This window comes from Notolepis coatsorum, assembly GCF_963971535.1.
Source record: "Notolepis coatsorum genome assembly, chromosome: 16".
In the NCBI taxonomy this organism is placed as follows: domain Eukaryota; kingdom Metazoa; phylum Chordata; class Actinopteri; order Aulopiformes; family Paralepididae; genus Notolepis; species Notolepis coatsorum.
Window position 1 is genome coordinate 20,264,227 of NC_140180.1, and position 17,993 is coordinate 20,282,219.

The window sequence follows — 17,993 nt, forward strand, 5'->3', positions numbered from 1 at the left end:
TGGATGAGAGCCTTGACATTAAGTGATTGCAGCTACGGCGCAGAACACGGCGCGAGACATTCCTAATCGATCAGAACTAAATTGGCAGCGAAAAAGACTTCCCCATGCACATGCGCAGATTGGCCACAGAGTGTGACGCAACGCACATCCACTGGAATGTTCCATTAGAGGGGGTGTTGTGTTGTGAGAATGATAAGATAGAATTAAATATACAGTAAAAGGAATACAGTACAAATATACAGAAGTCTACAGTAAGTGTAATATTGCACAGTGTTGGGCATGTATAATCAGTAGCTTAGGCTACATAGTAGGCTAATGACAGCCTATTCTAGTCTAGCAGGTGCTGGTATAGACTAGTAATGTTGATTTTCAGTCATCTATGACATTTTTTGCCTAGATATACCGTATATCTAGGCAAAAAAATTCATATATGTCATATATTATACATCTATACCAGCACCTTGCAACTAAATTTGGATGGGTGAAAAAAAAATAAACTAAAATAATAATAATAATGTGATGGTTTGTGAAACCCGGCAGATCCTGAAGCGCGTGCCCAACAGTGTGCTGTGGCTGCTGCGGTTCCCTGCGGTGGGCGAGCCCAACATCCAGCAGTACGCTCAGAACATGGGCCTCCCCGGCTCCCGCATCATCTTCTCCCCCGTGGCCCCCAAGGAGGAGCACGTGAGGAGGGGCCAGCTGGCCGACGTGTGCCTGGACACTCCTCTGTGTAACGGACACACCACAGGCATGGACGTCCTCTGGGCTGGAACCCCCATGGTCACCATGCCAGGTGAGGACGGTGATTTAAAGGATCTGTAAGAGGTATTTATTTAGTTGAGATAAGTGTTAAATAGCTCTACATTCCGACCAGTGTTTGGTCAATAACATGGATGCGGTAAACAGAAAATTACATTTCCTGGTATCCCTTCCCACTTTATCCAATCAGGAGAGCGAACCCTAGATATCTTTAACTTATTTCAAGAAATCTTGCCAAGCCAAATTTGCTTACTGCACTGGTAAATTATTTAACTTATTTCAATGACACATTTGCTTAAAACTAGTTTTTATTTCTTGTTTTTAGTGTGGAGTTCTCTCTCCTGATTGGATAAAGTGGGAACAGGATAACAGAATATGTATTTTTTTTCTGTTTACTGTAGAGTGGAGGGACTGGTAGACCCATGTTACTGACCAGACAATCTATATTAGTGATGGCTGTAGGAGTGCAGAGCTATACATGTTGACCACTTATTTTAACAAACAAAAAAATACCACGTATAAGCCTAGTCGTAGAACAAGTGTTTAGTTTGGGACAGGGTTCGAAATTAAGGGGGGCTTGGGGCAAAATGCCCTCGAAAATTTACCAAATGCCCTCGAAAATCAGTTAAGGGGGGCAAGAAAAGCCCCCGACAGTTTACTAATTATATATATAATTATATATATGCTCTACAGTGCGAGCATTTCACTCGTATTTGCCCCTAATAATATGTGTGTGTGAACCGGAAAAATCATTTACTCGCAGTTTGCGAGTGAAGATTACAAACGGCTCCGCTGTTAACACTTTAAGTGCCGGGCGTGTTTTCTTTTTTACCCCGTTGAATGCCACCATCCACGGCCAATGTTAACGTTAATATCGCCTAATCTATGTTTTAAATTATTGCTATTGCTATATGTCTAATCTGCCCGTCGCTTATCAAAGACTAATTTTCCAGTCAACATTGGCAAGGCGTTGTATTTTTATCGCTTCATTTCCGTTTGATAGCATTTTGAAAATCACCCGTTTTCCGGGGAAAAACAACGCATGCCTATGATAATCGCCTTTTACTGGAATATTCCAGAACGTTGTCATTTGTCTGCCTATTTATGAATCGTTTTCAAATAAACGCTAGATGATCGATAGTATATGTGTGCGCACGCACGCTCGTGCCGTGCGCTGATAATCGCTGCACTTATTACCTCATGGCTTTTACAGTCAAAACAGCCATATCACATATCACATAAACGCTTATATATCAGTGAAAACGAGTCTGATTATCCTAACACTGATAACATAGATTCCTTACCTGAGGTCCGATGGTATCCAAATGGTTTATTCCAATTTCCGATCGCCATTAGAAAAAATCGATAAATGTATTGATCCATCGTGTGTACAGTATAACCCATATTCGCCGTGGCTCAGAGGCTCCAGAATGAACTCTGGTAGACGCCGGCTGCATCAGTGAGAAGTAAAATGTGGAGTCAGAAATCCGTTCTCCCATTAACTTTCATTGAGTCCATTCCAAAAGGGTGATTTACCATCTGGGAGACGATAGGGGGCGCCGGCGGTCCCTGGATCTCCAACGGTAGGCTTGCGTGATGCAATATGATTTCAGATCGCGGAGAAAGAAAAAAAAAAAAAAAATAGAATACTCGGGCGTGGCATTCAACGGTCGGGTCGTAAACCCGAGAAAAGCTGTGAGTGGCACTCAAAGTGTTAATAGTTCAGAAACTACAAGTTCCACAAGGCGCATAAACGTCCAATCACAGTAGAGTTTCCTGCGGTGATGCTGGTTTCATGCGAGTGAAAGGAAATGAGAACACAGTACGCGCTGGAAAAGAAAGTCACGGTACCGGCATAGGCAAGTTATACATTCAGAATCAGACAATGCAAAAAATTCAGCCAGCCATGAAGCCCATTCATTTTTATTTTGAGCAAAAGAGACGAGGAGAAAGGAATCCGGCGAGACAGCTAATGTTACTGAGGCGGATAACGTTAGCACACGCACATACACGCACACTGTGACTTTGGTGGTGTGTGCTATTGCACATATGTGTGTCCCGTTTCCGTTTGCACACGCACGTACACACACGCACATAGTAAGCCATCACTGGGAACGTTCAGAGGAAAGGGAGGCTGAGAATATCTGTCTATCTGTGTGTGTGTCTCAATACCGCCGCCTGGTGGATGGTCGGGCAAGTTACACTCTCGCCAAAACCGGAAGTGGCGCTGGTGCATCGAGGAAATCCCTCGGGCAGTAATATCTTGTTACGTGGATCCAGACAAACACTATCGTGCATTTGGATCGCTTTCTAAACGTAATAATCGATATGATTTCGGCGTTTATTGCGCCATACAAACCGGAAATGGATCTAGGAGATCGGCGTCAAATAATTGGGATCTTTTTCCTCCAGTCTCATCGGCGAACGGTAAGAGGACAGTAATGTTATTTTCAGCCCGATTTGTTTATTCATTTCACTGCAAACCATCTGATCAATATATCAACCCATACTAAATAAAGCCGTTACTGACTATCAAGGAATTATAAACGACCCCCCCCCCCCCCCTTTCCTTCACGCATGATGAAGCATAATGTATACCGATCATATACATTTGAATTTTTTAATATAGCATGTATAGGAAAGAAACGCCAATCGATAATATGCGTCAGGGCCTATAACTCTCGTTTTTGGAATTACAGCAGAAAACCTTAAAAACATACTTATATTCTAGATCAGTGGTTCTCAACTGGTCTAGCCTCAGGACCCAACATTTTCCTTAGTCATTAAGTCGCGACCCACATTTTTGAACCACTGATTTATTTAAAATATATATATATATTTGCAGTAATACACTTTAAAATCTTTCATGCACTGTTAACACTTTGAGCGCCACGCCTGGTTTTCCTTTTTACCGGCTGAATGCCACCATCGGCGCCAATGTTAACGTTAATATCGCCTAATCTATGTTTTAAATTATGGCTATGTGTCTAATCTGCCCATCGCATTATCAAAGACTATTTTCCAGTCAGTGCTGTCAAGGCAGATTGTTTTTTTTATCGCGTCGTTTCCGTTTCAGAGCAGTTAGAAAAGCCCCTGTTTTGATATAAAAAACAGCCCATTCTGGAGCATTCTATGAAAATCGTCTTTTAGTGGAATATTCCACAACGTTGATATTCGTCTGCCTTTATTATGAATCGTTTTCAAATAAACGCTAGATGATCAATATTATACGTGCACGCAAGCACATTACGGCCGCGCACGGATAATCGCCTCGTTGATTTCCTCTCTGACTTTTACAGTGAAACCGAAAGAAGACATTTCACAAAACAGCCTATATCTTCATCAAACTTACTCTGATTATCCTAACACTGATAACATAGAGTCCTTACCTGACATCAGATGGTATCCAACTGGTATATTCCAATTCCTGATCACCATTCGAAAAAATCGATACGTGTATGGATCCAACGCGATACTGTAGAACTCCATGATCAGCGGGGATCTGAGGTTCCAGAATGAACTGTGGTAACCCCGGCTGGATCAGTTGACTGGAAAATGTGGAGTACCGGATTTTTTTCCCCATTCATTTTCATTGAGTCCATTCCAAAATCACTTATGTCATCTGGGAGACGACAGGGGGCGCTTTTTTCCACAGTGATCGCCGGCGCCGCTCGGCTATACTCGGGTGATGCAAAACATTTTCAGATCGCTAAAAAAAAAAATAATAATAATTCCGAGTAATCTCGTGAGTGGCTTTCAACCACCTATAAAAAAACATCTCGTGAGTGGCACGGAAAGAGTTAAAAACATGAAATAAACACAAAAAAGTGCACATAGGGCTAAAACCCCAATGAAATAAAATAATAATAATAAATAATTATGCTTCTTAGCAGACTTCTTAGCTTAACATCCCAGGGAACTAATGGGATAACTGGGGATGTAGTTTGCTCCTGAGTCTCAAAGTCTGGGGTGAGTAGCCAAAGCAACTCTGAGGTCATGCTCAATGTCCAATCTGTTCCTCTGCTTTGTCTTCAGCTGGACCAGAGCTGAGAAGCCACTTTCACAAAGATAGGTAGTGCAAAAAAAAAAAAATTGTTTAAAAAAAAAAAATTACACACACATCCGCGACCCACTCAAAATGACCCACCAGTTGAGAAACACTGTTCTAGACGGTATTAACACAACAATGTATGAATGAAAAAATATAACGTTCCCACATCCTGAACGATAGATAATCGATGTTGAATGGGCCATAGTAATGTCAATATAGCAATACAATTTAAAAAGTTATAGCCCTGCAAAGAAGGTAAACATCTCCATAGGCTTTCAACGGTGGCAGACTGGGTACAATGATGGGTACAATCATTGTACCCAATGTGTTAAGGGGGGGCAAAAAAAAAACTGGGGATTTTTTTTTAATTTCTAACCCTGGTTTGGGACTAGGCTTAGGCCACATCTGTGAAACTGGCCCATTATGCTTCTACAACGATTTGGATACGGTGATTAAGTTGGTGCAAGATGAATTATCATTCAAGTTTTAGCAACGATAAAGATGATGATAGTGAGGGTAAGATTATATAAGGAAATGCACTAAGCGGCTATTGGTACGTCAGAACTTGTTGAGTAACTCACGGCTGTCCTTCCAGGTGAGACCCTGGCCTCCCGCGTGGCTGCCTCGCAGCTCACCTGTCTGGGCTGCCCCGAGCTCATCGCTCCGACCCGCCAGGAGTACGAGGAGCTGGCGGTCAAGCTCGGCTCCGACATGGAATTGTAAGTAGCAGCCGTATCCAGGAGTGTAGTAGACGATCTTTTGATACTTTGCTGCATCATCACAGTACAAAATACAATGTACTTATCTCAAACCCGTCCTCTTTTCTTGATCCTCCAATCACAACTATTGCTTCGAGGGGTAAGCGACAGTTGTGATTGGAGGATCGAGACAGGAGGGCAGGTTTTTTCAAATTTGGAGGGAAATTCGTGACAGTAGGATACAATCCATTAATGGCCTACTAGTAATATAAAGAAACCTGAAGTGTGTGTGGTGGGGGGGGTGCTTGCTGATGGCTACTTTAGGCTATATGTTTGTTTCAACAAAGGCTTTTACTAATATTGTGGTAATCACCGGCATGGAATTCAAGATGGGTAATTTAATAGATGACTATCTAGCTTCGCTGGCTATTCATTGAGCTAGCTAGTTAACGTGCTAAGCTTGCTTCATGTAGACCAATCTATTAGACCAATTTATTAAAAAAGAGAAGAAAAAACAACCAGAGAGATTTCGGGGAGCTGTCGGGCTCAGCCCCTCCCATTCCTCACTGCTGGAGCTGGAGCTGTCGAGCTCAGCCCCTCCCATTCCTCACTGCTGGAGCTGGAGCTGTCGAGCTCAGCCCCTCCCTTTCCTCACTGCTGCAGCTGTCGGGCTCAGCCCCTCCCATTCCTCACTGCTGCAGCTGTCGGGCTCAGCCCCTCCCATTCCTCACTGCTGCAGCTGGAGCTGTCGGGCTCAGCCCCTCCCATTCCTCACTGCTGGAGCTGTCGGGCTCAGCCCCTCCCATTCCTCACTGCTGGAGCTGTCGGGCTCAGCCCCTCCCATTCCTCACTGCTGGAGCTGTCGGGCTCAGCCCCTCCCATTCCTCACTGCTAGAGCTGTCGGGCTCAGCCCCTCCCATTCCTCACTGCTGCAGCTGTCGGGCTCAGCCCCTCCCATTCCTCACTGCTAGAGCTGTCTGGCTCAGCCCCTCCCATTCCTCACTGCTAGAGCTGTCGGGCTCAGCCCCTCCCATTCCTCACTGCTGGAGCTGTCGGGCTCAGCCCCTCCCATTCCTCACTGCTAGAGCTGTCGGGCTCAGCCCCTCCCATTCCTCACTGCTAGAGCTGTCGGGCTCAGCCCCTCTCATTCCTCACTGCTGGAGCTGTCGGGCTCAGCCCCTCCCATTCCTCACTGCTAGAGCTGCAGCTGTCGGGCTCAGCCCCTCCCATTCCTCACTGCTAGAGCTGCAGCTGTCGGGCTCAGCCCCTCCCATTCCTCACTGCTAGAGCTGCAGCTGTCGGGCTCAGCCCCTCCCATTCCTCACTGCTAGAGCTGCAGCTGTCGGGCTCAGCCCCTCTCATTCCTCACTGCTGGAGCTGTCGGGCTCAGCCCCTCTCATTCCTCACTGCTGGAGCTGTCGGGCTCAGCCCCTCCCATTCCTCACTGCTAGAGCTGCAGCTGTCGGGCTCAGCCCCTTCCATTCCTCACTGCTGGAGCTGCAGCTGTCGGGCTTGCGTGTATCGCTTCCGCAACGGAATTCGGTTTCCGGGTTCCTCTGATTGGCCGCGACCCCCATGTGACCCGCCCCCCTATCCACCGCTCTGCCGCTGCCACGGCAGCGCGATTGTTTACATCAGGGTCCCCCATTTTCAATTCATATAGAACGACTACGCCGTAACAAATCATTAAAAAAAATATACCGTTAACTGGAATATGTTGTGCCTTTACACATATGTTGGATTATGTAATTGGTTTGTCATGACAAACAAATAAAAAAATCGCGATTTACCAGCTGGCTACAACATGTGTGTTGATGTTGTAGCCACCTCCTCCGCGGCAGGAATACTAAGCTCCCCCTTAAGCTCCAGGAGAGAGGGGAGAGGCAGTTCTTGCCCGCCTGATGGGAGCCGAATCCCCGCATTCGATTTGTCTGATGATTTGTCTGTTGTAAAGGCACAACATATTCCAGTTAATGGTATATTTTTTTAATGATTTGTTACGGCGTAGTCGTTCTATATGAATTGAAAATGGGGGACCCTGATGTAAACAAGACAAACGTCTTTCTCAGGTCTGCATCCCCTTAACAATTGTGTGTATTGAGCCGTACTGTATTGTACCCATTCTGCAATCTGTTAAATAAAGTTTTCGTGGCAGCGGCAGAGCGGTGGATAGGGGGGCGGGTCACGTGGGGGTCTCGGCCAATCAGAGGAACCCGGAAACCGAATTCCGTTGCGGAAGCGATACGCGCGTCGGGCTCAGCCCCTCTCATTCCTCACTGCTAGAGCTGGAACTGTCGGGCTCCATAAATGTGCGAATTGGCTATAATAAAGTCATTTATAGGCCTGCTATTCTATATTCTATAATAATATTTCAAATTGCATTGGTCCGGATGGGAGAATTCAGTACTGTATCTACAAAAGCTTCTGTTCATCTTCCCTTTATTCATTTCCTTAGATTTTTTGTACACGTGATCTCAAGAAGGTACTGAACGAGCTCAGTGGCTGTTTTTCATGTCTGGTAATTTTTAACATGGTGTTATTCACTGCCAAAGATGCAAAGACAAATCATAATTCATATTCTTTGTTTCATCACAATTTAAGCAAGCCTAGTAATAGACGACAATATTTCTGACACTGGGAATACATTCACTGAGGTCCATAGATGTCCCTAGATACCAAGAACATGCCAATGGACCTTGTAGAAGTGGAGCAATATTCCATTTACTTGGGTATGTATTTAGGCGGATTTTCAGAAAATAGGGCTCCGGGCTTAAGAGGTTAAGTGAAGCTAGTTATATTTCGAACGTGATTGATTCATTCATTGCTCACTAGTTAGATGACATGTTATGACTTTGAACGTCTGCCATTTCCACTGCAAAGACTAAGTGACGATATGATGCGCCGTACGTGAATATGCAAATCGACAACATTTCAGGGTCTACTTCGACTCCTCATTGCAGCCCTACTCTTTTCTTTTTTTTTTACTTTGACCAGTCTGCTGGTTCTTTTAGCGTTTATCGCTTTTTCATCGCATTCATACTTGGTCAAGTTCGACCGACAGAAGCAGGCTGAAAGGGTTCAGATGGGGGGGAAGACACTCTGGGAAAGGCACGGCTGCCGTCCGGGATTCGAACGCGCTCAGCCCCAGATCCGTGACGAGCACGGTTGTCCACGGCGCTGAAATAGCACTCGCGGTACGTGGTGAGCTACTGGAGCTCCCCTGCAGCCCTACTCTTAAGCCCTAACTGATGAGCAGTTGCCTCTGCCGTCTGTGTGTGAATGTGTGAACGTGAGGCATGCAGTCCATTTTCCATTTAGTAGATGGTGTCACTGTCAACACCTTGATTCTAATGTTTGGATGGTGAATGCAGGGATATTAATGACACTTTTAATTTTGTGTTTCCACAATTTTGACACTGGGGGAAACGACACAAGTTAAATCATATTGAATCAAGAGCTGAATCAAATGTGTGCCTAATCTTATCAAATCATCACATTTATCTATGTTTTTTGTACACCGTCGTCTTGAGAGATGCAAGCCCCTGGTATTTGATGTCTTACTCGGCCATTCCCAAGTTTTCATGTTTTAGTTTTATTTGTCACATATAATGTACATTACAGTGAAATGCTTGGTTCTGTATGAGCCCCCTGAGATCATGCTTCATACAGTAAAAATAATAAAGGCCAAACACTATACAATATACAAACTAAAGTACAAATTGAAGTACAAAATGCAAACAATAAAGTACAAATGCAAACCTTTTAAAATGCAAGAATGAGGTAGGGATGTCATGCAAATAATTTGCATGTCTTGGTATCTAGGGACATCTATGGACCTCAAGGAATGTATTCCCAGTGTCAGAAATATTGTGTCTGTTACTATTCTTGAGTAAATTGTAATTAACCAAAGGAGAATATAAATGATTATTCCACCATATTTCTTTTCCATCTTTGACGGTGAATGACACCATGCTAACATTGACAAAGTTTAAAACTGAGCTCATTCAGCACTTTCTTGAGATAAAGTGTACTAGAAATCTAAGCAAATGAACAAAGGGAAGATGATTTACAGGGTTTGTTGTAGATACAGTACAGATTTTGCCATCCGGACTTATGAAATATGAATATTGAATATAGAATGTCACACATCTATGGATCGGCCCAAATCTCCTTTTTCCAATGGCAGAGTAAAATCTTAGTACCACCAGGCGCCCGATACAGGGCGGCAAAAACGTAATGAAATCTACTGTAAGTACAGTTACTTTTGTATACTGTTCATACCTCCGCCATTTTTTTTTTACCGGATTGAGACTTGTTTTTTCCCCCTAAACGTTCACAGAAAGGTAAAAAAAAAAACACTAAACAATATATGTTGTATTTTATGGCAATAGAGTTGAGGTTTGTTCGACCCGTGAGATATAATCACGACATTCACGTAAATATTTGTATTCACGTCAACGTTTGTCTGCGTCTGGTGGAGCTGGGTAGTGTCGTTTTATTAAATTTAGACGTCCATCGAAAGCCCTGCGTCTCTTTTTTCTTAGGACTACAGCAATTTCATGACCGCTTCCTGTCCTCGCGTCTAAATCGTCCGTTTCCGGTGCAATGCGCAGAGATTTTTATAGGCTCGTATTTAGCTAATAACACTTCAAATCATTGGTAAACAAACATAGTGCTGAAATTAAACACTTTGACTGGTGTTTTGATAGGGTTTTACTCTTGGCTACATTTGAAAAAGAAACACAACATCACTTAATACGGACTATTGATCTATGTGTGATGTGAAATCAATCTTAAGAGGTTAAAGTGTCTAAAGTGAATGTTAAAGTGAGTGTGTGCATGTGGATGTAGATGGATGGGTTCGTGTCATTGAGCATCCTGATGGCCTGGGGAATAGAAGCTCCTTTTGAGTCTCTCTTAACCATCCTCCCTCCCTCTCCTGCAGCCTGAAGATGGTCAGAGCACGCGTGTGGAAGCAACGGATCTGCAGTCCGCTCTTCAACACCAAACAGTACACCATAGACCTGGAGAAGCTCTACCTGCAAATGTGGGAGCGCCATGCCAACGGGGGCAAGCCAGACCACCTGGTCAAACTCCCACCAGTAGAGGGCAGCAGCGAGAGCGCCTGAACTACACACACGCCTTCTTCCTTCCCCTCGGTCCTGTCCAATACTCCTCATGTTCAGCCAGTATCGGAAACCCCAGCTAGGTCTACCATTGACTTCCACTCCATCCATCTCACCCGGAATGTCCACCCCGGGACTACCCCTCCCATCCTGTCGATAGGACTCTTTATCTGTTACGGAGCCTGGCAGGTTGTTCCCTTCCTTCCTGTGTTCCCTGAGCCAGTCAAGAGAGCCTGTGCCCATCAGGCTGTTCACTGAGACTTGTGTCCTAAACCACAGCATCCTTAAAAAAGGTGTGAGAGGAGAATTAACCCCTCCCCCCTCCCCTCGCCAGTGCTTGGAATCTATCGATGGAGTTTATTTCCTGTGTGTACGGGACGAGTGCCCAGCCTCCCATCGCGTTGTTGATTAAATGTTTAAAAAGGACAGTGTTGCACAATGGAAGTTGTAACTCTCCCGACTATAAAGTTTAACTGGCTGTAACATGAATTCGTAAGACATTTTCTTAGTTTGTAACTCTTCTGTTTATTTAGTCTTCTATGCTGTTATTGGTAACTCTTGACCGTAGAGAGTCGATCGTGGGTGGATCTCCCCCCTCACCAAATGCCAACTTGTAGGGATTTATTTTGTGTCAATGTAAGAATGCTCTCAATGGCTGTTGTCCTTTTTGATGTCTCGTTATGCTTGATGTCACGTTATGCTTGCAACAACCATTGGACAAAGCTGGACATACGAGTTTGGTGTTAGTGCTCTTGGCGTGGGCCTATTTCACTAGTTGTCACCTTCCTTTAAAATTAGATTTGTATCACTCAAACCAGGAACGGCCTAGGTAAGTATTTTTTCTAAGCAGTTTTTGTTTTGTATTGTTTATTAACTGTATGCTATCAATGATACTGCAAGGCAGGGGTCTGATTAAATCCTATAAAATAAAGAATTATGACAAACCTTGTTTGTTGTGTTTGACTGGAGCGAGAAGATGAGGCCTAGTACTGACGGAACTAAGAACTATCTCCTTTTTGCCAATAAGCCAGGATATTAGGATATTGTCAAATTTTGCTCATTCGGTAAATATAATTGAATGGGGTAATTAGTTGGGGTGGCTTTTATTTACATTTTTCAGTGTTTCAGATGTGTAGGCCATCATACAAGACCAGGGCCAATTCCCCGTACCTGATTCAACGAAGTCGATCAAAATAATTAGCCATCTTCGGAGAGTCAGCATTGCCTTGGCTTGGGCTGATCGCTATACTAACTCGTTTGGCTGAGTTAGGGGGAGGGAAGCCGTGGGTGGGTCCTGGGCGTTGTGGACAGCGACCCCTACAGTTCGGTCAGGGCGCCTGCACAGCGAGGGTAGGATCTGGAGAGAGGTAGTGTGACCTTCCACACGTTACACTCTCCCAGTGAGAATCTGCGCTGCCAGGCTGGCTGCACATGCGTCGGAGGAAAGCATGTGACAGTCTCCGGCCTCTCGGACCAACAGTAGGGGGGGGTGCGCAACAACCAGGAAGGGGGTTGGGAATTGGCATAACGACTAACAGTGGGATGGGAGAAAAATCGGAAAAAGGAGGGGGGAAAAGATAATATAAAAAAAAATAGCCATCTTAAATTAACCCGATGATTAAAGTCAGGCGATCTCGGTTTCTCGAAGGCTGATTCGGTCTTGTTAATTCGAACCAGACTTCAGTAATCAGGATAATTGCGCGTGGCCGTCTTACCTGAAAAGGGGGAGGTGTCGATCCCCGAAAACCATGATTTTCTAACGGCAAGATATCGCAGACAAGTTAAATGCATATCTATAGGCTAATTTTAAGTCCCTCATTACCCCAATCAATCAGATTATATTTCTTTAAATGTGCCTGCTGGCAGTAGGCTTAATGGAATGAATAATCGAATGAGATCTTGCTAGCGAAAATAATTATTTCAACTCTTTCAGAATAAGTAGATAAAAACAAGCCCAAAGAGTATCTAATTGAGTACTGTATGCGCTTAGGTATCATGTACTATATAAATACATGGTTCCCAAAGTTTTCAAGGCGCGACCCCCAAAATAACGGTGTCAGAGAGGCTTGGAGGCTATTAACAGTTTGAAATTGAATGTCAAAAAATCTATTTAACCAGGCTCTCAGCCTTTTTAATCCCAGTTACAATATCACAATAACGTGTGACAGCCAGGGATACAGTTCAACAATCCTCAGATTCCTCGTAATTCACATCCACAATCCACGCGTAAAGACGCTTGAATGAAACACAATCTGTGCGCTCCGGTTAACCCATCCACAGCGGAGAATATGAAACGGATCAGAGCCAAATGCCCAGTAGGCCTTCCACAATAACCTCTGATCCAAGTTTCATTCATTAAAAATATCCCTGCAGGGGAGCTCCCGTAGCTCACCGCATATCTCGGCGCTATTTCTGCGTCGGGGAAAACCGTGCTCGTCACGGATCTGGGGGACACGAGTTCGATTCCCGGACCCGCCGTCATTTCTCAGAATGTCTTCCCCTGCTCTACATCCCATTTCAACCTGTTTCTGTCGGTCATGCTTGACCAGAAAAGCGATAAACGCTAAAAAATAAAGTAAAAAAAAAAAATCCCTGCAGGATTCACATTTGCAATGCTCTGTTACTTATTAAAATAACCACAGTGTGTCGCGTGCGCCGTAGCTATGACGTGCATTATTTAGGACAAAGTAAATCCATAGGCTGAATATGATTTATCAGCATTTTAGGTATATTTTTTACATTTCAAAGGCATTTATTTGACCAGTTTAATGTATTTAAAAAAAAATTATAGGCCTATTTCACACTTTCTATGAAATTCTGGAAATCATCTCGTGATACAGTTAGCATGATGCTAGCTCAAAACAGCTGGGGGATGCATTTTCTTCAAAATAGTAGGCTTGGGGTGATTTGTGCCAAAGGGCCTGGGTTAAGTTGTGCCAGATGTTCTGTTTGTTAAGTTGCCCCAACTTATAATTATTAACTATTAATTTATTGTATTTTATTGTTATTCATTGTATTCTTACATTTGATCACTAAAACTATGTGATATTCTTAATTTTAGACCAAAATCCATCATGCCACGCAGATACAAACGGAAGACAGACAGGGTTTCAACTCCTCTTGAGAAGTTGGAAAGAGCAGTGAAAGAGGTGCGACAGGGGAAGACTATACGTCAGGTTGGAAAGGAGATGAAGATCTGCAGGATGCTTTTACCGCTTTTGAGATTAAAATGATCCGTTTTACTTACAATTATCAATGGCACAATTTACCCCAGTGTATTCTCTCTAATGTCACAACTTACCCCGCACCGGGGGCAAGTTGTGCCACAAAACCACTTTTTCTTCCTAAAGCTATATTTCTGAAACAGTTTATTTAAGATCCAAAGTGATTGTCCCCAGGGATGCACAACATCCTAAACTATGTGTACATATTTTAGTTGGACTTGGGGGCATTACTGTAATCCCCTTGCTTTAAAGGCACTTTAAGTAAAAATTGGCACTACTTACCTCACTCTTCCCTACTGTGATTGTACACAGTACTGTGCATTGAACGGCGGCTCAAGTACTCTATGAATATTTATACAGCTGCTTTAATGAGATTGCATGCTGCAGTTGAACATGCATCCAGCAGAGGGCGTTCGTCGGCTGTGGATAAATGAGATTTGGACCTTTACGTCGTATGGGCAGGGAGTAGGGAACATAGATATATATATATAAAGAATATGTGTGTATATATAAATCTATGGTAGGGAACTCGTCGTTTGCTTTCACGGGTGTTCAAAGAACAAACTCCATGTGACAGAGGAGCTCATCTTGTTACTCTGCTGCTGTAAGTGCAACTGGCTGTGGATGAGTTCTGTTTACTTTAGCTTACTTAAAGATCTCCAGATGTATTTTAAACCCTTACAAATATTACAATACTTTACTAATTCCGCAAGGGGAAACGGAGTGCCACAATACACATGTATGCCAGACACCAGTTAGTAGAGAGAGAGAGAGAGACTGGCCCCTGTAAATGTCCTAACGCAACCCCCTCCAATGTACAATAAATGTCCTATTAAACCCAATAATACACGAGACCCTCTTCTTGGGACCAAGTAAGATTTCGTCGATAATCCAATGTAGTCACCCCCATTCCGCCTACCCAACCCCCCCCCACCACCTCCTATGTAGTTTCCCCCCCACCCCACCTACCCAACCTCCTCCAATGTACAGTTTCTTCGTCAAATGTATATACTCTTTTTTTAGACTCTTCTTGTATCAAAAACAGTACTGTATTTGTAGATCTGGTATGTCATAAATGTATAGATGTAGCAGTACTGTCCATCTGTATGTCATATGTCCTGATGAATTGAAAATGGGGGTCCCTGATGTAAACAATACGAAAGTCCTTCTCTGGTCTGCATCCCCTTAACAATTGTGTGTATTGAGCCGTACTGTATTGTACCCATTCTGCAATCTGTTAATAACATTTTCAATCAATCAATCAAGACGATGGGATAAAGATAATTTTACATTGAGGACAACTGTAGATTCCCCTCTGATCATGTTGATCCCAGCAGTCTCACAGAGAGATGTATTACAGTTACAAACTATTAATCATCTGGAAAATTATTCATCCGTCATCAGCAGAGATTGAACTGAAGAAAGATAAAACAATAAAAGGGTACAAATAAGGGGAAATAATAAATAGTAATCATAACAGTGACCTGAACTGTCAAACATTAACAATTAAAACCCGTTCTTCCTTAGGCAGCTCATATCACGGAACAGCCAAATGAGGAACAGTGACTGGTTTTAGGCTACTGGTCTATAATAAACTCACACAGTTCTGAGTGAAGGATTCCGTTTGCTTTTTTTTTTTTTCATTCGTTTTTCTTTTTCTTCATCATAATGCTTAGCAGGTCAATATATTGTGGGAAGTGGGTTTCTTTTCACAGTTGCAGTGTGAGTTATAATGTGAACAGATATAACTGCTCACTCACAGTATCACGACAAACAAAAGACTAATCAAATATTGGGACGAGTAGTTGCTTTTATTCTGTAGCTGCCTATACCATTGTTGCCTTGATATGGACGTGTAGCCTAGCAAACCACTTGCTTTAACATGAAGGGCACTACTATGATTTGCCTTCTCCAATGACTGATCTTGGGACACCCCATAACATATGATTATTCCTAAATCATCAATGAATGCAGTCTTCACAAAGTAAATAATTGTTTGCAATAATACTGGGGCAGCAGTGTTGAATGAAGTTGGGTCCAGGTAGAGACTGGTGTTGAATGAAGTTGGGTCCAGGTAGAGACTGGTGTTGAATGAAGTTGGGTCCAGGTAGAGAGAGACTGGTGTTGAATGAAGTTGGGTCCAGGTAGAGAGAGACTGGTGTTGAATGAAGTTGGGTTCGTAGAGACTGGTGTTGAATGAAGTTGGGTCCAGGTAGAGACTGGTGTTGAATGAAGTTGGGTCCAGGTAGAGAGACTGGTGTTGAATGAAGTTGGGTCCAGGTAGACTGGTGTTGAATGAAGTTGGGTCCAGGGAGAGAGACTGGTGTTGAATGAGGTTGGGTCCAGGTAGAGACTGGTGTTGAATGAGGTTGGGTCCAGGTAGAGACTGGTGTTCAGGTAGAGACTGGTGTTGAATGAAGTTGGGTCCAGGTAGAGACCAGTGCATCATGCATGCAGCTCAACAGAACTGTTTTATCTACCCATTTGCTCTCTCCCTCATACAGCAGGTAGCAGGGTGAGTTAAAGCCAAGACCAAGTTCACCAGCAAAATCCTATTTAATGCATTTTCCATAGAGCAGCACTATAAAACAAATGGCAACCAATGCACTTTAGATAAATAAAAAAGGTTTTGATTGATTGATTGAAAACTTTATTAACAGATTGCAGAATGGGTACAGTACAGTACAATACATACAATTGTTAAGGGGATGCAGACCAGAGAGACTTTCGTCTCGTTTACATCAGGGTTCCCCATTTTCAATTCATCATAAAATGCATCAACGAGCTGATTCTAACAATGTGTGTGTGAGTGAGTGTCAGTGTGGTGGGTGTTAGCGAGTGTGGTTTGTTAGTTATTGGAAACGACATCAGCATTTTTGTTAGAGGGGCCAGAGGCTGTGTGACATCATGCACTCTTAAGGACCCGACAAGGATCTCTGGCTTTGGTCAGACTGCATGTCTGATAAGGACAGACACCACAACGCTGACATACTCAGTGTATCTGTGTGTGTGTGTGTGTGGCTGGGAATCGCCTTTCTTAAATGTCTCTTGCAGTGGAAAATAGCTGAGTTGATGCAAAAGCTTTTCTGTGCTCCTTTACGAGAAGTTATTTCTGCATTTCTTGTCTTGCACCATCAGGCTATATCCATTTAAACTGTCAAACCACAAGATTTTTTCAAGATCTGTGAAAAATACTTGTTTGAGAATGTTCTGCAACACATAGCTTGTGTGTGTGTGTGTGTGTATATAGATAGTACACACAGTGATGCAAATAAGCACTGAATCTTTATTAAAAAACATTTGGAAAAGAAAGACAAATATCAATACAAACACTAAAATGTGAAACACACACAAAGCCAAAAATATCTACAAAGTTCAGTCACAAATTCACACCTTATACACAAGGTGACACTTTCACAGTGCCTGTCCATTAATGACAAGATTAACATTTGGCAATCAATGAGACATCACACAAAATTGCTCTATATGCGGATGACTTATTCATTTTCATGGAAGAGCCCTCCCAATCAGCCTCAAAGTTACTTAACACATTCCCCGCCAACGATGAGTATACTCGTTATTGGCCGCCAATCGTTGAACGCCAAGAATGAGTATACTCGTTATTTGATCGTTATTTCTTTTATTCGATATTTCTATTCATTACAGGCGCACAGACTCGGGGTTAACATGGGGAATCCTCATGAGAATGTAAAAGTGCAATACCGGCCGCATCACACTAGACGGCGGTATCGAGCACCCTTTCTACCCTTGTATCTTTCTCTGTGGGACGGCCCCAGGTCTCCGGTTTCACTTTTCCTTGTTGGGCGAGGGGAGCGGTTCTCCCGGTTCCATCGAAGCGCATCAAATATCTCCGATCCATATGTTGTGGTGAATTATGCCGTCGACGAAATGGACATTGGATATACCAGATGGCGACCAAACAATTGGAATATTATTTTTGGAATACTCCCCCCCTCCCCCCTAAGTTATAGCTCTACAAACAAGGTGACTCAGTCCTATATTTTAACGCGTGGCAATGCGACCACATGGCCCCGACAAGGCCTGACTAATCCCCGGTGCTGAATGAGTCAACATCGAGACAAATGTACAGTGTGTGGGAGGTGCAGCATGTATC

The 17,993-nt window shown here is 43.4% G+C and overlaps 1 protein-coding gene across 5 annotated transcripts in view; it reads left to right on the forward strand.

Annotated features, from left to right (window-relative positions):
• Nucleotides 1–11,572, forward strand: part of LOC311243166 (UDP-N-acetylglucosamine--peptide N-acetylglucosaminyltransferase 110 kDa subunit) — a 42,627-nt gene extending 31,055 nt beyond the window's left edge. For all 5 annotated transcript variants that reach the window (XM_084332280.1, XM_084332281.1, XM_084332282.1 and 2 more), the window contains 3 exons: nt 541–793; nt 5,406–5,529; nt 10,454–11,572. In XM_084332280.1, coding sequence (XP_084188406.1) covers nt 541–793; nt 5,406–5,529; nt 10,454–10,637 — 561 coding nt within the window. In that variant the 3' untranslated portion in view covers nt 10,638–11,572. The remainder of the gene's footprint in view (nt 1–540; nt 794–5,405; nt 5,530–10,453) is intronic.
• The last annotated feature ends 6,421 nt before the right edge of the window (nt 11,573–17,993 follow it).